The sequence below is a fragment of the Furipterus horrens genome, unplaced genomic scaffold (assembly GCF_987537825.1).
Source record: "Furipterus horrens unplaced genomic scaffold, mFurHor1.1.pri manual_scaffold_17, whole genome shotgun sequence".
Taxonomy (NCBI): Eukaryota; Metazoa; Chordata; class Mammalia; order Chiroptera; family Furipteridae; genus Furipterus; species Furipterus horrens.
This window is the reverse complement of record NW_028327187.1, coordinates 107,273,756-107,298,153: the sequence shown is the minus strand read 5'-3', so window position 1 is coordinate 107,298,153 and position 24,398 is coordinate 107,273,756. Positions and strand designations below refer to the sequence as shown.

Genomic DNA, 24,398 nt, shown 5'->3' with positions numbered 1-24,398 from the left:
GTATGGAAAATACAATAATTAAATAATACAAGAATAAAATCTGTGTTTTATGTACTCACAACTGTAAACCTACTTTTGCCTCACCCTGTGTATATTTTAAACTTTGTTTAACTGAGGTTCTCATTTTATATCATGGACCCACTAGTTATTGCTAAGAGTGGGTTAAAAGAAGAAGAGTTTTCCATCCTGTACTGTTAGATAAATACAATATCGATAGACAGTAGATGGCCCTTATAGAAAGTAAGTGAATAATACCTGTTGAACTTTTTTATATGTCAGCAACTATTGTAAGCTTTTAAAAGGTATGAACCCATTCAGGTAGAAATTAGTGCAATCCTTACTTTATAGATGGGTTAAATAACTACCCAACTGGCAAGTGGTAGAGCTGGGATTAAGTACCCATGGATATTTGTTGATTCTACCAGTGGTACTAGCTAACTGAATGTGATGAAATAAGTTACTAAATTGTAGGAAAATAATTTCCAAAAATAGTATTATTCTTTCCAAATTCAAACATTTGACTTCAAGCAAAAAGAACGAGATCTGCTTTTGTATGTTCTTGTGTATGTTGTTTGGTATTTACTGGCACTGTAATAAACATGCATCTACCTAGACATGGAAAAGATGGCTAAATTGAGGAGTAAAATTAGCAACAGCGTGTTATTTCCTTTTTAAATCAGAGAGCATGAAATACGTTTTACTTTCCCAAAAAGGTAGAGAAGAATAATTTATAGAAACCTAAATACAGTAGGGAAAGCAACCTAGATTAGTGATTACCAGCACTGGCTGTCGCATCAGCCATACCTGGTAATCCTGTCTGCCTTGTAACTATGCCAATGTGTCCCAGGGATGTTCCTATATGCCTCAGTTTTTGCATTTGTTAAATGAAGATGATAATATCTGCCTCATGGGCTTTTTGTGAGAATTTAATGATAGCACATTATAAATTGCTTAGAAAGTGCCCAGTATGTGGTAACATATTTATTTTTGCTGTTGTTATTATTACATAGAAACTTTAACATTGCAAAGAGAATAGATCTTAACTGTTCTCACCACAAAAAGAGGGTAACTATATGGGGTGATGGATGTGTTAAGTAGCTCGAGTGTGGTAATTATTTCACAATGGATACGTACTTTAAATCATCACGTTGCACACCTTAAATATATACTTTTTTTTTGTTAGTTATACCTCAGTAAAACTGGAAAAAATAAACTTAAAGATCTCCACATTTAAATAATAATAATAGTAATAATGATAATATCATCCATTTTAAGTTATTTGAAAAATAAGATGGAATGAATAAAGAGTTCATAAAAAAGAAACTTTAATGTGAAAGGGGTGATGATAACATTAAATCACTAACTATTTGGTCTCATCTGCTCAGGTTTCAAAGGCAAAGGTTCGATTTTGATGAGATCAGTTGCTTGGCAACTTTTCAGTATGGTAATATTTCCCAGCAGCTTTCCCTTTTCATTATCATGCACTCCTTGCCCTTACTATTCCATCATAACCCATTTCTATGCACAAAAACTCCTAAAAGGTAGACATAATTGACTGAGTCCCTTTGTGGCCATGAGTAGTCATATTTTATAAGAATAAGAAGAAAACATATTTTTTTACAATAGTATCACAGAATAGTATCAATTTGAAGGAATCCAGACTTTTTCGGTTTTATTGAATATCCAAGACCTCACAGAAAGTACATATGAAGCCAGTATTTTATGTTTTTATTTTATACTTACTGATTTTAGAGAAGGAGGGAGAAAGAGAGTGAGAGGGAGAGAGAGAGATAGAAACACCAATTTGTTGTTCCACTTTTTTATGCATTTGTCAGTTGATTCTTGTATGTGCCCTCACTGGGAACCTTGATGTATCAGGACAATGCTCTAACCAACTGAGCTACCCAGCCAGGGCAGAAAGCCAGCATTTTAGAAATGCTCCTTGTAAATGTTACTTGTGCACATTCTGCATTGAGAAAAATCAATTTCTGTAATATTATACCTGAACATTTTCTGCTCAGAAATCATGTACTATGTCCCTTCTTTCCACATGAATAGCAAATGGCTTGAAATACCTTACAGCAACTTATGAAGGGACTATGAACAATGACATTGTAAACCAAATTATATCAATACTTCAACATCTTTCTATAAAAAAAAAGATTTTATTTATTTATTTTTAGAGAGAGGAGAAGGGACGAAGGAGGAGAGGAAGAGAAACATTGATGTGCAAAAGAAACATCGATCAGTGCCTCTTGCACATGCCCCAACCGGAGACCTGGCCTGCAACCCAGGCATGTGCCCTGACCAGGAATTGAACTGGCGACCATTCAGTCTGTGGAACAATGCCCAACCAGCTGAGCCACACCAGTCAGGGCTCCTTTCTTTTTGTCTTACAACTTTATCCTATCTTTTGGGGCAGTTAAATTATAATTAATAGCATTGTTTCAAACATTTCTTGAAGTATCTAGTATATATAATACATTTACACTTATCTCTGAATACAAGCCTGATCTCTTTTCCGTGATTTTTGAATATAATTATCCTCCTTACTAGGTAAAAGTTCAGCTGTCATTTATCAGTTATGCTGGAGAGAAAAGAAAATAGGATTCTAACCACAGAAAATTCCTGTGTTCAAGTAAAATATGCCACTTCCAAAGCAGAACTAACCATAGAAATTACAAATTAGTAAATGATAAATGCAGAAATATGAGATGTGTACAACACTTATAGAAATTCTATTCTTTTTGACTTAATATATTTCATAAAGATTGCATGTTGGTTAGCTTCACAAAATAATTTTGAACACCAAGCTGATGGTGATAAGGGACCATGTATTTGATGAAAAAGTAGTTCAGCAATATTTTGGCATAGAAATAGAAAATAGTCTCTTCCTAATGTAAAAATTAGAGTAAGCACCTAGGGAAGGCACTGTTTCTTAATTTGTGTAATTTTACTGACAGAAATAGCAGAGCATGAGTTTTGAGGTCACATAGACTTGAATTTGGTGTCACAGGTTGGCCTTTAATAACTGATTGACCTTGAGCTTGAGCCTTAATCTCATTATATTTTTGTTTTCTTATATGTAAAATGGGATGGCAATACTACTAATAGTGTTTTATGAGGATTAAATGAGATATAATGTATGTTAAATACTTAGCACTGTTCTTGCCTCATAGAAAGCACTCAAGAAATGGTGCCTAAATGCCATAATAAATTACTGCTGCTTGTAAATAAAAACATGTAGGATATAATTAAAATGCTGATGGATCAAATTAACACTTCTCCCTCTCCTATGGAGGAGCTTAGTAAAAGACAAAGGTCTAGAAGTATCCCCTTGGTTTAGTCCCTCTACCTACCAAATAACTTGCCATTCAAATCATATCAATTAAAATAAATAAGAATAGAGTTTGTTCCCTTCTTTGATTTGGTTTTAAAAAATAGAAGGAAGAGCATTCAAACCTCTAATAATAGTTGAAACTGCCTTGATACAAGTCTTTTTTTTTTTAAGTTCCATTATGGAAATTACTAGTTCTTATGCTAAGCAGAAGGGCCTTGTTATAACCTTATAGCATCAGAATTCTGAAAACAATTCAGACCCCACACATTGTTCAAGTTTAAGATTAGTTGCTAAAAAGAGATAGAGGAAGAGAGAATAACATGTAATATAAATAAAATAATTGGAGTCTCTCAAAGAAATGAAACCTGGCAAGAAGAGATCACCCTGGAAAAAAAATTGATGATACTAGGTAATAGATAAACAGTAAGATTAAGGAAAAAGGAACTTTTAATAAAGTTCCAGAGTATTATGTGTGGACAAAGTGGAAAGATTAGCAAACCAAATCAACAAAGCTAGTGCAGCTATCATAGGAAAAAAAAGAAACTCTTCAGATAAATTAATCAACAGAAGATATGAACTATGTGAAACAGTGCTTCCCTTAAAGACAAAATGTGAAAGCCAAGAATAGGGATAACATCACCTAGTGGTTTTCAACTGGGGTTAGTATAGCCCCCCTCCAGAGCACATTTGGCAATTTCTGAGAACATCAGTACTTGTCATAACTAGTTTGAGGCCCAGGATGTCATTTAAACGTCCTAAAATGCACAAGATAGCTCCCAATGATAAAGAATGATTCAGCCCAAAATGGCACTACTCTTGAGAAACCCTAGCTAATTTAAGGAGAATAAACTGCAGAGAAATTGAATATGGAAACAGGTAAATATGATTAGAAAATCTAAGAGCCCTTGTATGGCACAGGGCCAATTTCCCTTTTCTTTTTATTCAGAAAATCTAGGAAGTTATTATCCTGGAAGATAGACCTGTTTGTATTCATACTTAGCTTATCCTCTGGGCAGCAATAGCATAAGGTTGTGAGTGTCTGGGATGACCTACCCTGCTCTACAATAGCAAACCTAATTATGGCAAACTCTGGAACAGGAGGGGACCCATTGTACCTAGTTGAAATCAGAATGCATTTTCCTCTATGAAAAAAACTGCAATAAATGGTAGCTAGGTAAAATTTAAATAGAGTGGTTAGTGTTCACTCTCAAATCACAATGTAGTATAAATAAACGGGCGTTTTCCTAAATATGTTCTTCAGGTTACTAATTCTGTAAGAGGATCTTTGTGAAAGGAAGAGATTGTGTGGTCAGATGACATTGAGAAGCTGTGCATATTTTATCCCCCTCTTGGAGATTAATAAGTGCACATTAGCATACTAAAAGGTTTGAAAGTCTTGTTGAATTTGGGTTAGGTTATTGTTTCCCAAATGTATTTGTACATCGAATTGTTTTTGGTTTTGGTCACAAAATACTTACTAGCCTTTCAATGGAACTAACATTTGAAGGAATACATTTTGGAAAATGCTGAAAAAGAGTTTTGCAGTTCCTTTTAAAGACCCACATACCAATGATAAATTTTCTTTGTATTTCAAGTTCCAATCAGCTGACTTAGAGATAAGCATTTGGAAAAACAACTCTTCTTAATTTGAAGTCTGCCCCAACAGGCAGCTTGTTAAATGTCATCTTCATTTTATCTTGCAGAAGAGCCATTTTCTAGAGTAAATCTTATTTGTGACAAAAGTCCCAACTAAAGTAATAAATACTAACTGGAAGGATAAGTGCATGGTGTTCTATACTCCAGGCTCCTTGTGTAACTACTGGTAGCACTGCAAAATAATTTGCCAGAAATCATGGAACAAATCAATCCCCAAGGATAGGAAATGTCAAGTGTTACATCTCATCTAATCTTGTTAAAGAAGAGACAACTGAAAATTGCACACTGATTACCTTAATGACTAAAGATTTTAGAGCAAATAATTAAAACTCTATAGCCATTTAAATGTATACGTATGACAACCTAGCATCCTTTTCAAAGTAACACATCATGTCAAACCAATTTCTTTTCTATCTTTGTTAAGGGATGGATGACAAATACAAAGTTACATCCACAGTTTATGTTCTAATTCTCCATTAACTATTCAGTTAGCCTTTAAGAATTTATTTTTGCAAGAGTTACAAACTGACTGGGAGGACACTTAAACAGAAAAAAAAAGCAGTAATCATACACGTCATCGAATTATTTTTGAAGAAAAATGAATTGGATTGCTCTGTAAATGCAATGGTCTTGAATTCATCACCGAGTCAAACTGATGTAGTAAAAGGAGCGCTGGGATAGGGAGTTGGAAGTATTTATTCATGGGCTAACTCTAATACTGATTATCAGTGAAATCCTGAGAAATAAACTCGTGTGTCTTAAGTTTTTCATTCCTACCTTTCTTGCTAGCTTCACTGACTAACATGATCCCAAAGACAAAAATATTATGAAAGGAATTATAAAGTTATTGCAAGATGTCATTGTTTATTTCGACTGAGAGGCTTCAGCTGATGGTCTTAATCCTTGTCTTTTTCACTTGTCATGAGAAAGGGTAACTGTCTTCTATATGTTGATAAGATTTTCAAAACACTGCTTAAATACGATTTTTTTAAAAACAGATTGCTTTAATTTGTAGTCTGTAACTCAAAAACAGGATGTTTTTAACCAAATAATATTTACATGCCCATGTCATCTTTCTTGTCCACATCTATTGCTGAGCACAGCAAGGGGCAAAAGTACATTAGCATAGCTCATTTTATCACCCACTTAGAGGAGGACCTAGAACTCTTTTGCCACTTAGACAGTATTTCAATCATCTGAATCCTTCTCAGTCCTCCCACAGCCCTCTAATGTAGAATTATCTCTATGCATAGTGGCAACATTTTAGCTAAGAACTTTTCTTTCCATACTACAATGTGTGTTGGAGATTTGTTCTCTTGGTAGAGTGTTTACAAAAGATATTCTGGTTCAAAATATAATTAGTCATGGTATCAAATATTAAAAGTTCCATATAATTGTTTATTTATTTATTTTTGAATTTATTGGGGTGACATTGGTTAATAAAATTACATAGGTTTCAGGTATACGATTCTATAGTACATCATCTGTATATTGCATTGTGTGTTCACCACCCCAAGTAAAGCCTCCTTCCACCACTATTTATTCCCCCTTTACCCTCTTCTACCTCCTTCATTCCCTTCCCCCTCTGGTAATCACCATGCTTTTGTTTGTGTCCACGAGTTTTGTTTTTGTAGGGTTTTTTTGGTTTGTTTTTTGCGTAATCCCTTCACCTTTTTCACCCCTCCACTCTTGACAGCTGTCAATATGTTCTCTATCTATGAGTCTGTTTCTATTTTATTTGTTAGTATATTTTTTTCATTAGAGTCCACATATAAGTGAAATCATATGATACTTGTCTTTCTCTGACTGGCTTATTTCACTCAGCATAATGTTTTCCAGGTCCATTTAATTTTTGATGCAGTTCAAAATTTTCCCATTCCACAAGTTTTTATGTTACTTCTCATTTAAAGTTTAGAACAGTTTTAGAAAGCAATAGGAAAATTCACAAACCAATTGTAGCAGTTTAAAAAATATGGCCATAAAGATCAAAAGTGCCCGTTCTTACTTATTTTATTAATTCAAGATACATTGCCTGTTGCCTTTATCCTTACAAAAATTGACTTTCCATTTAATTCAGCCTATTCCTCTTTAAATGTGTGGTTCTCTACCTTAAATAACCTTTGGATGTTTTCCTAGAAATGCAGTCAACCATCTGAAAGTAATTTTTCTGTCTGGAATGTGGGGAGTTTGATGGGTGTATGTGGCATGCTTATAGCTTAACATTCTTTACTACACTCATTTTCATCAAAATATTGGCTAAATTATTCAGAACAGATGTGTATGTCTGCGTATGTGTATATATTTTTTCTCCTTAGGCTGTAGAGAAAGCTTTTTTTGTGAGGATATATCAGACTTAAATTTCTTTTTCAACTTTTGGCAACTGTAAGAGAGACGATTGTTTCTCGGGTGTTGTTTATCACCCTGAAACTTAATGATTTTACCATGTTTTATGAGAGTTTTTTTAAGTGATACAATTGGAAAATTCAGCAATTCAATAGTATTTCAACAGATTATAGGTAGCTTAATATGGGAATGTTTCTAGGTAAGAAATCAGGAGGCAGTACATCCAGTTCTGACCTGATTACCAAACAGCTTAGTAAGGCTTAATTTGTTAGAAAAATGTAGGGTTGACATACTACTTCCTTAGAAGTAAGTGAGGGAGGGAGGGGAAAGGAAGGGAAAGTTAGGAGAATAAAAGATTGACAGGAAGGATGGAGAAGGAAACTATGAAAATAGAAACTGGCAGCATAGCTTGGACTTTTTGGGGTCCATTGTAGGAGGAAGATTCCTCTTTACTTTCTTACTGAGTAACCAGTCAACAAATATTGAGCAGTTACTATATTTAAGACACTATGCTAGGTGCTGGAGACGCCACAACAAACAACAGAGAAATTTCTCTCCCGTCATGAAATTAAGCAACTAATTTAATATATTCTTTTTTTATTATAACTGGCATGCTATGAAGAAAAACTACAATGAGAACAAATACAGAGAAACCCAATATAGAATATGAGGTCAAGGAGAGTATCACTGAGGAAAAGACATTTTTACTTAGCTCTGAAGAATGCATGTGAATTTAGGAAAAGAGCAGGAGAAGCAAAGGATGAGAATGTCCTGGGTGCCAGGTTAAGAAAGTGTTTTAAGAAGGAAGTAATTCTCTGAGTCAAATTCTGCGGATAAATCAAAAAGCTCAAGAGTTTTGAGAATAGTCTGTTGGATTTAGCAACATGGAGGCACTAGTGACCTTGACAATAAAAGTTTTGATGAAGTTGTGAAGGAAAGAGCTTAACTGGAGAAGGTTCAGGAGAGAGGAGATTACACATATAAGTGAGTTCATACAGTATTTGGCTTTCTGTGTCGGGCTTATTTCACTCAGCGTAATGTCCTTCAGGGTCTTCATGTCGTCACAAATAGCAAGATTTCCTTCTTTTTGGCTGAATATTATACTATTATTTACATATACCATATTTTTCTCTATCCATTCATACACTTATGGACAACTTTGATTCTTTCTATATCTTAGCCATTGTGAATAATGCTGCAATGAACATGGGAGTACAGATATCTCTTTGAGATACTAATTTCATTCCCTTTGGACATATACCCAAAAGTAGGGTTGCTGGATCAGATGATAGTTCTACTTTTAATTTTTAGGAACCTCCATAATGCTTTTTATTGTATACTTAAAATTTGCTTAGAAAATAAAAATTGTGTTCTCGCCACACATACGCACACACACACACACACACACACATACAAAGATAACTATGTGAGATGAAGGATGTGTTAACTTGATTGTGGTAATCATTTCACAATGTGTGTGTGTGTGTGTGTGTGTATAAAATCACATTGTATACCTTAAAAATCATGTACAACCTTAATATATGACATCCTGTCGATCAGACCTCAGTAAATCTAGAAAAAAAAGAAGAGAAGAGGAAGGAGACTGAGAATATAAATGAGGCTTTTAGACATTTTTCTGTAAAGAGAAGCAAAGAAATATGGTGGTAGCTGAGTGTGGTGGTTTCGGGGGTGAAGCAAGTTGTTTGTTTTTAAGACAGGAGAAATTACAGCATATTTGTATGCTAATAGGAATCATTGGGTAGAAAGGGAAGAATTGATGCTGCAGAAGAAAAAAGGAAAGATTGCTCAAGATGTGCCTTTAAGTAGGTAAAAGGGACTAGGATCTCATAAACAACCTAGTAATTTGCAATATCCCTAATGCCTAGCATTTTTCCATTGAAGTATTCAAAAGAAATTTAATGGATAATTGCTCTGGGTCAGAGTCTTTGCCAGGAACAAAGATATAAGACCTCGTATCTGAAAAAAAAAAAAAAGGAAGGAAAACCTATAAACAGTTGATATACAATACAGTATAATCAGGATCATATATACCAAAGGCACTAGGAAAGAGCTAAATGAGCTCAGGAGAGTGAGCGATTAAGTCTGCCAAGGGGAATTGTAGCATTTTAATAGCACCAAAGATGCTTTATTATCTAAGGAAATGTTTATTTTCAAGCAATTCTGCACACTAGTATTAAAACATAACAATTACATATTAAAACATTATTTTTAGATAGATCATTATAAAGCACTCCATCATTGTCAATATTCTTAAAATTACATTTGGTGTTCTATTTGTGTTTAATTACAGCTATACAATGGGGGCAGAAGTAGGTTTACAGGTATGAGTGCATGAAACAGAGTTTATTCTTGTATTATTGTTTATATTATTTATTAATTATTTTATTTTTTCCATACAAACAACTGTAAACGTACTTTTGCCTCACCCTGTATATAGTTTATAATAAACAAGCTACTTGTTATCAATTTCAGAATAAAATTCAAACAAAATCAAAAAATACTAATTTCTTGCCTCTACTGCATTTATTAGAATACAGTAAGAAAAACAGCACACAATTCCTGCCTCTGTGGAGATCCCAGTTAGAAAGTTCCAGATGAGCAACTGATATGAAAAACCAAATAACAAAATAATAGTTTAACCATGATAGTTTATCTCTGCACTAGCAAAGAGATAACACAAGGCTTATGATAGGTCGTCAAATGAACCCAACAGTTAATAAATGTTTTATGCTTAGAGGAATAAAAATTAAGAGGAAATGGTCAGCAAAATTTTTAATGGGCTTTTCACTTTTTTACTATGTTCTTGGTTATTATAAATTTTCATCATGGATTAGTGTTACTACCTAAAGAGACATCTTTAAATTTTCCAGGTTACTTTTCAGAGATGTATTATTAAATTGTGTATACTTAAGTAGAAATGAGTCACATGTATTTAATTTAATAAGTCTTAAAAACACTTTGCATGTGTTAATAATAGGGTACATTTGATTTAAATCTAACAATAATGCTTATAGTACTCTTTTCTTTACCAACAGCACTACAGCGTCTACCCAGAAAGTTCTTTTTTTCCATTTGAACTTTGCTTTCTTATGAAATTAAAATGCTGCTAAATACATGCAGTAGCACACATTTCCAAGCTGCAGTCAAAGATCTGTGTATTTGGTATTAGAAATCATTTAAGCCATTGTCTATTTTTTAGTTTTCCAGTGACTGCTCTTTATATCAGAATGTTACTTGTGTTAATACTTTTACTGCTTTTATTAAGTTTGTTTCAATATTTTATTACAATGAAAAATTTGTAAAAGGAGCAATACTTATACGCAACATTGTTATAACTAAACAAATATATACTTTAATTTTTAAACACTTATTTTGGCTTACATTGATAGATTTGTAATTTTATAACTAGTAAAGGTAAAAATTTGATGTTCTCCAAAAGTTAACTTTAATTAAAACATTTTATGTCGTTTTTTTGTCTAATTCAGTATATTTTCCTCAATTTTGTATTAGTAGTATACAGTATACTTCTGTTAAAAAATTTTCCCATGAAAAGTCAGTTTTTAAATTCTACAAATTTTTCCTATGGTTAGTGACATAAGCAGACATATCAAAGCCTTAATTATATGCCTCAATACCTTAGATCCATGAGAATCTTGGAGAAGATAGACCAAAATACAATGAATACAATTGTGTATTTTATATTCTGTGTGAAATATGTTTCTTGTTTTTATGAACATGTTTGACTCCAAACAACCAATCAATTCTTCAAAAGGTATCAAATTAGTTTATATATGTATATATGTATATGTATGTATATAGAGCAAGTAAAAACAGCAGCCTATTTATTGGATCACTCACTTTTCAAAGGTTTTCTTGGTGACATGTAAAAACAGTCTTAGAGTTGTTAACTGCTGAAATGGAGTTTACAGTAGTCCCTCTCTATATTGTGGTTCACTTATCGTGGTCTCGCTGTATCGCGGATTTTTTAAAATATTATATTTATTTATCACGGATTTTTCACTCTATCGCGGGATTTTGCAGTACTGTATACATATGTTGTTAAAGTTACATAGGCTTAAGAGTGTAGAATATGTTTAAGAACATAAGTAGTGTTTATAAAAGTGTGGAAAAGGTTAATAAGGGAGTGGGAAAGGTTAGTAAGGGACTGGGAACAGTTTATAACTGTGTGAGAAGGGTTTATAAAGTCTTAAAATATATATAAATACTAAAATAAATGTAAGGTTCCTACTCCACGGATTTTCACCTATCGCGGAGGTGTCTAGAACGTAATACCCATGATAAGTGAGGGAATACTGTATTTTGAAAACCAGATTCTAAAGAAATGTTTGAAAATACAGCATGCACAACATTGAAAATCTGGAGGACTGATTCTGCAAAGAAGATGAATAGACATGAGAAAAGGAAAGCTTTCCTAAAACCTTCACCCCTCCCCACATTGGGCAGAATATATTGACCTGTATCAACTCACCCAAATTTCCTCCGCAAAAGTGTAAAGAGATACTCCATGAGAATTTTAGAATCTTAGGGGATTGGTTATAAAGTTATTTTCATACCTTGAAAGGAAGCCATTGAGTAAATACTGCCTTTTTTGGCTCAAAAAATTTATCATGTCTAGTTCATTGTCAGATTTTCTAAGAGCTTAGGAAAATATACTAAGTAAATTGTATGAGTGTACATAATAAAAAGCCATAAGGTTGGCACATTTCCTTAAGAACAGAAGTAGAAGTCTTCTAGTAGAATCTTTTTCAATACATGTAATGGCTATAGTAATTGATTATGAAATTTAGCTGGGCAAGGAAGGAAGTGAAGAAGGCATATGGTGACCTAGAGGTGTTGGAAGGTGGGAAGACTTGTGACTTAAAGAGGAAGGATCATTGGAGTTCTGTAGGGGTATGCTAAAAATGTAGAAGGTGGTAGTTGGAAAATGGGATACAGGGAGGGATTACAGCCTTTACAGATGATAAGATTAAGTATATGACTACAGGAATGGGTAGATGAGAAACCCTCAGAAAACTGTGAAGCCAGAGTATTGGAGGCTGAGTATTGAAGTCAACAAGAATTAAAGCAGAAGTGGTATTTGAGTTGCCTAAGTTTGAACCCTGGTACTACATACTTACCAACTGTGTGTCCTTGGGAAGGTTACATAGCCTTTCTCAGTTTCTTTAGCAAAATGAGGATAATGATAGTGTATTTCTCATAATTATGAGAATTAAGCAATTTAATACTTATAAAACTCTTAGACATTATGTGACATATGGTAAATGATATATGTGTTCGTATCATTATCATGATCGTCATAATAATAATAATAATAATTATTATTATTATTATTATTATTATTATTATTATTATCCAGGCCTGTGTGATTCTTTGCTTCATTCATTCAAATTTTATTAAGCAACTGTTGTATGCCACGTATTGTGGTAGACACCATTTTTAAACTTTTGTATAATTTTTCAGCTGTTTTGTGCTTCAGGATTTCAAGTTGATCAAAAATAATACAATGTAGCCTCACCAAAAAGATATCCTTGAAGTCTATGCCATAAGTTATTCTTGCTAAAGTAAAATGTTGTTTAGTAAGAATACAGACACAGAGGGAAATGGGACAGGCCTAAGCAGTGAATACTTGGATCTGGAAACTAGAATTACTTATTCACAATAACAAAAGAGAAGCTTGGGGCAGACCCAGCTATCAGCCTCAAAAGAGAATCTAGCTATATTGCTGAAGCATGGTAGTATCCAAAAAGTATTAGGAGTTAGGAAGCAGTAAAGACAGGAAGTTAGCAGTGTGGTGTTCAAACATGAAAACAATGGGTTAATGTTCTGGAATGCAAGTTAAACACAAGGGGCTACTATCTTGGAGATTGACTATCAAGATATAGACATGAGGGCATTGGGGAATAAGATAGAGAGATCCAGTTACTGAAAATGAAGTAAAATTCACTAAAATAATGATCTTCTTTGTAAAAGACCACCCTCAAAGTCTTGGGCTCCTAGAGAGCAAACCTAGGCTGTTCTTTATTATTTACAAAAAGTACCTTATGTTTGAATTATCACCTGGCAAATTGCCACAGGCAGTTTCACCTTCTGGCTCAAAACACACATTTTTCATCTACACAAATGCCAACCATAATGTTGCATATGATTGAGTGTGTTTTGCAGACTGTAGCTAAAAATCAGTGTAAGTTTAAGCGGACATGGGGAAAGAAAAACAATGTGATGTGAATTTTGTTCTCTGTGTTTAGGCAAGCTACGACCTATATCTATGCCAGTGGAATATAATTGGGTGGGGGACTATGAAGATCCAAATAAGATGAAGAGAGATAGTAGAAGAGGTAAGTGTTCTAGAATTTCAGTGTAGGCTGGGTTGTTGGAACAAAAAGCATATTTAAATGTTCTTTAAATAGGATGTTATGGCTTCAGTAGAAAATTTTCCTTTTCTCATTAATGTTATGCTACACCCAAACCAATTCAGACCAACATTTGATGATCTTCTCTGAATGCCTCCTAAAGGATTCAGGGTAGATAAGTGCAGTGTAAAAATGAATACCTGATTGTTATTTGAAAGTTAACATTTGGAAAACAAGGTCAGAAGTGTGAAACTGCATAAAAGTTTAGTAAATAGAGTTTGTGATCAGTCCCCATTCGTCCGCAATGCAATCTCACTACTTTTATATTAATACAATCTTAAAATGAGCAGTGAAGCACATGGTTAAAAGCTAATGGAAACTGGGCCAGTGACTCTGATGAAAACCACATAGAAATGGAAAAAAAAAACTGCTTTGCTTTTTTTCTCTTCTGTTTGCTGTTCAGGGTTATCTTCTTACTGGGGGTGGGCTACACTTGAAGTATCTACCAAAAGTAAGTTTTTATGTTCACTTATCCTGCATTGAGGTGAGCAGTAAAGAGAACAACTGAAAGTCACACTACTAAATGGGATTCGACCAAGTGTAGATATGCGGGGCCCAGTGGGTCATGCTGCTAATTCCACTTTCTGAGATCAAGGGCCATAAATTTGTAGATGAAAAATAAAACAGATCCAAATGAAGCAAAAGTGATTCATAAAACCTAAGTTCACTAAGCGTCCATCAGAGTATGTTTAACCCATTTGTCTGTTAGTTCTAGCCAAGATACAGAATTTATTTCATTACTACACAGATCCATAGACCACACAGGGATAAGCAAGCATGAATATCTGCTTCATTAGTCTTCTTAATACTTGTTTTATGGAGCAGGCATTTCTGAAAATGTTGCTAAATACAGGAACATTGACAGATTAGTTTACATTTATGTATTCATTCCATTTTCTAAACCTCAGTTTCTAACCTCATTTGTTTTATAGAAGTAGTCAAGAAAAAATATAAAAAGAGAAATGCTTATCATATGCTATCTCTGAGTCACTCTTTTGGAACTTCATAGGATAGTGACATCTTGGAGTGGGGGGAAGCCTTATGAAGTACTAAGTGTTGGCTATCAATGTAAGCATAGATTTTATAAACTAAATCTGTTCACCGTTGGTTCATAATGTGGACTTAATTTTCTTCAAGGATGCTACCTAGCCTACCATAGGTTGGTGTTTGTGATCAGCTTTTAGCAGAATTCCCCTGGGGGAGCTTCTGATTTAGGTTATGCAGGTGATTCTGATATATCTGGTCCAGAGATGGAACTTAGAGATATAATTTATACACTATTTCTTATTGTCCTATGATCCCAAATAATTAATGTCCTCCAAATTTCCACTACATAGGTATTTTATAAATTAAATCAAGTTACATTTCTGAAATGAAATCTAATAGCACAATTAGGAAATGGTAACTTTGGAATATTTGCACATTTATATTGGTGTATTTATCTCTTTTTATATAGAAAACTCTCTACTCCGATACATGAGCAATGAAAAAATTGCTCAAGAAGAATACATGTTTCAGAGAAACAGCAAAAAAGACACAGGGAAGAAGTCTAAAAAGAAGGGTGATAAGAGTAATAGCCCGACCCACTATTCATTGCTACCTAGTTTGCAAATGGATACATTGAGACAAGACATCATGGGCACACCTGTGCCAGAGACCACACTATACCATGTAAGTAAAATTTCACACTCTAATACAGCTTTGATTCAGAGACTTTTTTGGCTAAATTCCAGATTATTTATTTTTATCCTGTTGCCAGATTTTCACAAAAGATCCTAAGCTTAGAGTTTTATGCCCTTAAAAAACATACAATGGCTTATTGATTTGTTCTTCATTTGATATGTTCAATGAGTTTATATGTTATAGCAAGTTAGATTTTTAATGGAATAACCTAATATGTATAGAATTGTTTGAGAATAATAATTAATTAATTGATCATCAGTGTAATAATACACAGTAAATAAGTAGCTGTAAAATTCAACATTAAAGATAAGATTTTTAATATATTCATGATTTTATTTAAAAATGAGAATCTACTAGACTTGGAGCATAGTGCTCAAGGTAAAAATGGGAAGACAAAGCACACCGTTATATGGAGAGAAAGACACTTGAAGAGTCTCAGTATATTTTGACTGTTGTAATGGATGGGTACAAGAAATACGAAAGGAACATGGGGGAAGGAGGGCCTTAGCCTTCTGGGGAAGTGAGAAAAGACTTTATAATGGGAGCATTTGGATGAAGAGTGAAAGATGAGTAGCAGTATTATGGGAAGACATATGGAGTTGAGCTACAATGTGTGACACTATGGTGTATTATAGGGACTTCACATAGCTAAGAATTTAGTGGTTTGTTAAAAACTGAAGGACAGCGCTTTGGCTGGTGTGGCTTGGTTGGAGCATCATCCCATAAAACTAAAGGTTGTGGGTTTGATTTCCAGTCAGGGCACATGCCTTTGGGTTCATCCCCAGTCAGGGCACATAGGAGAGGCAACTGATCAATGTCTGTCTCTCACGTCAATATTTCTCTCCCCTCCCTTCTCTCCCTTCCTTCCTCTCTCTCTAAAATTAATTACCATGTCCTCAGTGGAGGATTAAATAAAATTTAAGAAAAGCATGTGAGAAAGGGCCAGGTAGATGGGCCTAGAGAGATAGGTGAGTTTAGATCAGAAATTTTATGGTAAACTGCTAAGGCACTATCCTGCAGTGATAAAGAGTTATTGAAGAATTTTGAACCAGGGCCTTGTATGATGAGATTGGCCTGTTTATCTCTCTGGTGCAGAGCATTGATCCAGAGATATAAGGTCAAAGGCAGAGCCATTAAGCCTGGCCAGAAGATGATGAGAAACTAAGATAGTAGCAGTGTGGAGGCTGAGAATCTTGATAACCAGAACATTAAATCACAAAATTAATCCATTTTATATGATTTTTGTTAAAAAGGAGTTTGTTGTGCCAATAGAACTTTATTAGGAGCCCTTGAAAGATATTGACTACATTTTTTAAGTAATTTGAACAACTGTGCATTAACTAAGAGTACCCAAAAAGTTGTTTTTTTTTTTTATTTTTTGGTTTTTCAATTCCAGTTGTCCCATTTTTTCCCCATTGCTGCCCCCTGCCCAGCCCACCCCTTCTCCCACAATCATATCCCTCCCCGTTGTCCAGGTCCATGAGTCATTTATACATGTTCCTTGACTAAACCCTTCCCTTACTTATCCCCCTTCTCTCCCTCCCCCTCCTCCCTATTGACTGATATTCTGCTCCTTGTCCTATTTAGTTTGTTTGTTTGTGTTGTTCTTTAGTTTCCTGTATTAGGTGATATCATATGGTATTTTGCTTTCTTTGCCTGGCTTACTTCACTAAGCATAATTTTTTTAATCTGTCACTGCTGTAGAAGGCATGCCATTTAGGTATATAAAATATGAAACAATAACATAATTGAGTTGCTTTTCTTAGTAAATTTTTAAAATCATATACTTACCCTATAACTCTCTCATAAAACTAGAGTGTAGAAAAATATTTTCATTGATTTGGGTTGAAGTAGGAGTGTACTTCACACTCATAAGTATTCATTCTCTACCCTCCTCTGTCCCCAGTTACATATGCCTAAGCCTCTTCCTCTCCAAGAAAACAGTGCCCATCAAAACCTACTCCTTTGAATGACTGACAAATCAAATTATTTTTTCCCACAAGTATTTGCAGTCAGTCTGAAATCAATACTCTTAGCTGTATGAAAGGGGCCACTTTTGCTATCAGTAGTCAGAAATGCTGTCTGAATGCTGAGCTCTCTCTAAAATCTGGTGTTCTAGTAACAAGTAAAAGCCTGGACAAAATCTAAAATAAGAGCTCTGGCCTGTTGGAGATGGAAGTTGGTAGTGAGAGATAGGGCTAGAGAGGGAAGAAGAGGCCACTTGACCCAGAGTGTGTAAACTATTAAAGTTTGGATTTATCCTAAGAGAAGCAGGAAACCATTGAAGACGCATTTAAACCCTCAGCCTGTGCTATCCTACCATGCATATTCAGACAGTAGTATACTGTAAGGAAGGAAAAGAGAGAGATGAGTCTTACAGACTTTGGGTTATTAAATTATGAAAGATAGTAAAAGGTCAGTCAAACTGGTAATCAGAAAAATGATGAGTATTATCTAGGAGTATAAATTGTTACCACCTTTCTGAAGAGTATTATTTAGTTATATGTATCAGAACCTGGTCTAGTAACTTTACTTCTACAATTTTATTCCAGGAAAGAAACCATAGAGTCTACTTTTGCCTCCTACTTTAATTAATGCATCCTGAATGTGTAATGCAATATCTCCCAGATAGATAATTATCCCAACCTATTTTTGACAGAAGGACAGCACAGAGTAAGGAATATTATTAATGATGGGGGAAGTCTTCCCATGTAACACTGACCTGCTAATCCCACAGTAGAAGGCTGGACACTTTTAAACTCTATTCTCTGGTTTAAAAGAAAAGGAATTGTCAGCCCCAACATGCATGTTAGATGTCTCTAACCAGTGTTCAAAAAGAGAACATTCTTTGGTGGGTATTTTACTAGACTGTCAGTTCTCTTGTGGATCTTACCTTAACTTGTTTAGTACTTTCCCAGTTATCAAGGGGGTTTCCATATTTCTTGTGTCTTTTGAACCTCACAACAACCATAGTTGCAAATGATAAAACTCAGACTCAAAAAGATTAAGCAATTTACCCAAAGTTGTATTACAAAAAAAAATAGTGTAAGAATAAGGCCTAGAACCCCAGTCACCTACGCCAGTGATCTTTCCACATTCTACCCTGGTACTCCACACATGGTCAGCATTTCAGACACAAATGAATTTGTGCTTTAGTGACTAAATGAGTGAATTTTGAAATAAGTTGACTTCAAGAAGAATGTGCCTCCATAGACTTATTTTAATAACATCTTCAGTACCTGGATTGATTTTACCCAGGTTTCTTTTTTTCTCTTGTTACTATTTTCTACGAAATTTAGAAAACATACCGAGCTACTCATGTTATAAAGCACAAGTAGTTATTCAGCATGATCTAGTACTGAGATAAGAGTATTATAGTTAAAATTGCCTGAACTTTGGAGGCAAAACAATGTACACTTAAATGATTGCTTCTTTATATTTCACAGTAATTCTTGTTTTGTTTTTATTGTTTATACATGCTTATTTAAAAATAAATATTTTTCTTTATGTTAAATTTCCTAAAGGACAAGAACAATATCATATGTAATCCAATCACCTTCATATGAACAACTAATTTTCATTCTTACCAATTCAATTATTTCTTTGGATAACTCAGCCAATTTTAATAGAAGAGAACTTAAGTGGAAGAGAACTGAAGATTGAGTACTGAGTTTCACAGGCTGCTATCTCTACTGTAGTACTAGCTCCATGTAGTCTGAGTTCAAATTCAAAATCAGTTCAAATGACCTCAAATTTAGAGAAAATGTAGTTGAATTTAATAGCAGGGTTATATCAGCACTAAATACCCTTAAACAATTTGCTAAAGTTGTGTGTGTGTGTGTGTGTGTGTGTGTGTGTGTGTGTGTGTGTGTGTGTAGGGTGTTCCTTACAAGCAGACCTAGCTTATAATCGCCATTGGTCCGTTTTGGAAAGCAGCCCGATAAAAATACACAAAGCAACAAATATATAGTTTGGCTTTAGTGTTTGACTCATTCTTCTTAGCAATTAAAGCAGAAACGTTTATATAATAATAAAGAAGATTTAAAAGTTTATGATATCATAAAATATACAGTTTTATTTTATTCATTCCATATATTTGTTATTCCAGTTTATATACTTTTTCTTAAACTTACTTAAAATGAAATCATTCACTGTGCTCTAACTACGCTGATCACCCACCAGTCTTGGCCATCAATTCCCTTTGGACATGCCACTCTACTTAGAATAATTTTATCCCTTAATTCCCCCTGACTCCTATCTAAACCTGAAATTGCAGAGAGACTTGCCTAACCACTACCCCCTGAACTAAATCAATTTCTCCTGTTATAGACTTAACACTTTGTATATTTCTTGAAAACCTTTCTTGTGCTTTATAATTATATATTTATTTATGTGAATATCTGCTTAGAATCTTTCTCCCCTAAACTTGGTAGGGAGGGCATGTCCATGTCCATGACAGGAACAGAGAGTTTCTCAATTTTGTTCAGCTCTATATTTCAGCACCTAGTATAGGGATAGTACCTCATAAGTGCTAAATAAAATGTGAATATGTGAATGAATGAGTGAGTGGATGTGACATGAAGTTCAATGTATTTCTCAGTATATCTCAGTTGATGTCCTCAGCCTGCAAACAGAGCCACCTCCATGTCCTAGGTCAACCCTGGCCAGTACAAGCAGACTTTCAGTTAAAGTATATTCATACTAGGAATTGCCAGGAACTTTTTACCATAGACTCATGCCCCATGTGCCTGGGTAGAGCCCTAGGGCTCTGAATGTCTTGTCATGTTTGTCTAGTTTATATGACTAAATTCTGCTTTGTTTTATCAGCTAATATTCTATTTCACTTCAACTGGAACCCTGTCCTTATTGGCCCCTCCTCCAAGGAGCATCTGGCTGGCTTACTGCTACAGATGACAGACCATGTGGAACCTATCTCTGACCACCCACCTACTTAAAAAAAATATTGGAAGCATCTAGCAACTTACCAGTCACCATACTGGTCTCCCTATCAAAGCAGGTCCCAGGCTATTCTTTTGATCAGGGTGATTTACAAGACTTCGCTGCTCCACAGACACCACCAGCACATCAGGATTAACTCTCCTTCAGCCCCTGCCCCACCTCCTCCACTGCAGCTCAGAGCTTCAATTCCAGCTACTTCTTACTTTCTTCCTATTAGTGCCTTTTCATTAATGGAGGTCGCAATATGCCGGTCAACTAAGAATGTTACAGTATTTTTCAAGAGTGTAACTTTATTTTACATACTCGCTGATTCTGTTGTCTGAAAATGTGGGAGTTATTAGCTGCCTGAGCCCTCTTCTGACCCAAGAGCACAAGAAGAAAAGGGAGACAGCAAGCAGGGTGTGTGAATGTGGCTGTGGTGTGTATGTGTAATTCAGATGTTGTGGTGAAAGCCTTTAGATAAAGAATGATTACATTCAGCACCTTTTTTTAACTATAATATACATATGACAGCTTGCTTTCACCTTAAGACTGCTAAACTAAATCTATAAGCAAGATAATTTATTTCAAATCTATATGCTGAGATGTCAGATCAAGTAAAATTTGATTATGAATCCAGGCAACATGTAAATGTACTTTCATAAACTGAATCATGTGATTCTAGATGGCTTATTTAAAACAGATTTTAAGTAGGAGTTCAAAAATCTGGACAATTCTTTTCATAACATTTTAACATTTGTGTGGCTTTTCTTAGGTACTTAGGATATAACTGCAAACATTCGATTACTTTACTTCTGATTAGTACTTTTAGCCATTTTCATCAATTTGTGAAAGGGGTTTTGGTGAAACTACTGGAGGAAGAAGGTGCAGAGCTGTAAAAAAATACATTTTTTAACAATCCAGCAAGTAAATAAACATTATGAAACTGATACTATTCTAAGCAATTTACAAAAGTTAACTCATTGAATCCTCACAGCAGCCCTATGAGAAAGGTGCTGGTGCTATCCCCATTTTACAGATTAGGAAGCTGAGGCACATGGATTAAGTAAATAGTAAATGGTAGAGCTGGGGTTTGAAAACAGCTGTTTCCTAGTCAGCACGCTATATTGCCTATATATAAAGTAATATTATTGCCACTATTACTCCTAATAATAGACAACATTTACCAATTGCTAAGTTTCTATGTTGACAACTTATATACATTACCTCATTGAATCCTCAAATTGACCCTTGCAAGGCTGCTACCATTGGATCTATTTTGCAGAACTGAAGCAGTTTACCTCACTCATGGTCACACAGCTAGAAGGTAGCAGACATGCAATATGAGTCCAAGCAGTCTGGCTGCAAAATTCACATTTTTAGAAGAATAAAGCCATTTCTTTTCATAAGGATTTTACCACCTATTAGAGAATACAGAGCCATTACTATCACAAAGATGAAAATATGTTATATTATCAGCATATAAATATTTATAATTAAGTTTATCTACAGTGATAACATTTGGTTTTTCTAACAGCTGTTGACTTAGATGCATTGTTTCAGCATCAACGGAACTAGAATAAAGGGGGCAGTTAATTTTAGTGGCTAAAAAGCCATCTCTGAGCTAACAGTTGTTTATAACAACCACTTTCTCCGCATTTTGACTTTATTCACCTAGATTACAGTCATAGAACACTGTGATATGATCTTTCCCCTCACCACCGAGCATGCAGACAGGTTGGACATCCATTCTAAATACCATTGTATTCATATTTGTATTCATATTCTCTCTGATTTCTATGGATGATTTTATTATTTCTACAGTGTTAATGCCAAATTCATAGTAACACTGGCAAAACCCTACAGGGGGACAGTCTCGACTGTGAGAAGTATTTCCCATTGGGCCACTTTACTAGAGTAGTGATTCTCAAAGTAGGGACTGTCTTTGGCTAAAAGCTCCTGGTTGATTTGGCTTGTTGCAGAAATGGCAGTCCTTTCTTTGATTCTTATGGGCAACTAACACATAATTTCACAGACTTCCTCACTTGTGATTAGATCATGCTAAATAGTAAGCTATTAAATTATCTTAAAGGGTTGCAAATTGAATAACCATAAAATAATGTATTGGCAGAATTTACTGGATATTCTAATTCACTATTTTTTCATGAATCCTGGTATCCATGCAACTGACAATGCAGCTGTGTTCCTACTGCACAAGCACAGGGCTAGATGGTTTGGGTTCCCACGGTTTTCAGGAGGAATGCTATAATGATACATCATCAGGATTTTTTTCAGTTGCCTGTTCTTTTCTGTTGTGGGTTTTTAAATTATAACTTATCATTAGATTTTATCACTATTGATTTTAGTTTGGTTTAGGTTCCCTGCTTTATCTTATAGCATGCTGTGATTCACATTACCAATAATTTTCTAAAAATGATACTATGAATCATCCATACCCAACAGTTCTTGTATAGTCATACTCTCTTGGTATCACCTAGTTATTTTTCCATTGGAACATGGATGCAAATGGACCACAGGGTCTGTCTTAGGAGAAGACAATAAAAAATTGTTGAGACCTAATGCCTTACATATAGATGAGCAGTTTTTAAAAAAGAATAAAAGAAATCTGGGCTTTACTTGCCTATACTTATGAAACATTTTATGGAATGCTAGTCCACGAAGAAGTCTAGGAAGAAAACTCACTTGTTTTTCCTGACCTATTTATACTAATAGTTATTTTTGCCTCCATACTTACAAAGATTTTTTTAAGCAAATCAACTATTAGCATTTACCCACCTTCGATTTTCATATTCACCACTAAGTGGTATACTGATAATTAAAATGGCTAGCCTAGGTGGTTAAAAATAGAAATACATTTGAGGGGCTTAAAATTCAAAAATACAAACTTACAGTTCTGGACAAGGTGGAACACACATTCCATTTTCTTTTTCCTCCTAATCACAATAACAGCAGCAACAACAGCAGCAACAAAAAAAAAACCCTGGACAAAACATATGTCAACTACCAGAAGACTCTGAAAGGTATATGAAGAAGGCAGGTGGGCTAAGGGTATTAAGACCTGAAAAACTACCTAGGAGTGAATTTCCTGTTTTTTTTTTTTTTCTTGCCTGCTATATACCCTGGCCCAGGTGCTAGAGAACCTGCAACCTTAAAATATCAATAGGCACAAACAAAACAGAGCCCCAAGAAAGCCTGCTTTCTTTAGCCAAAGGACCAGGAAAAGGGAAGCAAAGTCCAAAAGAACGAAAAGGAGAAACTGAAAGATCTACAATTATAGTTGGGGACTTCAACACCCCTCTCTCAGTAATTTTTGGAGCCACTAAAAAAAACTACACAGGGATATAGAAGTCCTGGAACAACTGCCCGACTATCCACAAATAGTATCTGACTCCCAACAACAGCAAAATACATGTTCTCTAATCATAATGTAATCAAACTAGAAATCAATAACAAATAGCAAGAAAGTCTCCAACCACTTATAAATTAAAGAACACACTTCTAAATAATCTATAAATAAAAGAGGAAGTCCCAAGGAAAATCGAACTGAATACGATGAAAATACAATGTATGCTTACGAAAAAAATTTATATCACTAAATGCTATATCAGAAAAGGAGGAAGATATAAAATCAATAATCTAAACTCCCACTTGATGAAATTAGAAAAAGAACAAGAAAATCAGCAAGCAGAAGGAAGAAAATAAAAAATAGAGATCAATGAAATTGGAAAACAACAATAAAGAAAAATCAACCCAAAAGCTATGGTTTGGTTTTTGGTTTTTTTGTTTGTTTGTTTGAAAAATCAAAAAATAAATTGATAAACCTCTAGAAATGCAGACAAAGGGAAAAAAAGAAGACTCTAATTACAAATACCAGGAATAAAATAGGGGTTATCACTACAGACCCCATAGATGTTAAAAGATTAAGAAGTAAATACTATGAACAACTCTGTGCAAATAAGTTTAAC

General features: G+C 34.5%; 1 protein-coding gene across 4 annotated transcripts in view; it reads left to right on the top strand.

Moving 5' to 3' along the window:
• Positions 1–24,398, top strand: part of CNKSR2 (connector enhancer of kinase suppressor of Ras 2) — a 272,213-nt gene that overhangs the window by 163,104 nt on the left and 84,711 nt on the right. For 2 of the 4 annotated variants that reach the window (XM_090264454.1, XM_090264452.1), the window contains 2 exons: positions 13,627–13,716; positions 15,248–15,462. In XM_090264454.1, the coding sequence (XP_090120580.1) occupies positions 13,627–13,716; positions 15,248–15,462 (305 nt within the window). The remainder of the gene's footprint in view (positions 1–13,626; positions 13,717–15,247; positions 15,463–24,398) is intronic. The other 2 variants (XM_090264455.1, XM_090264453.1) reach the window with 1 other exon arrangement.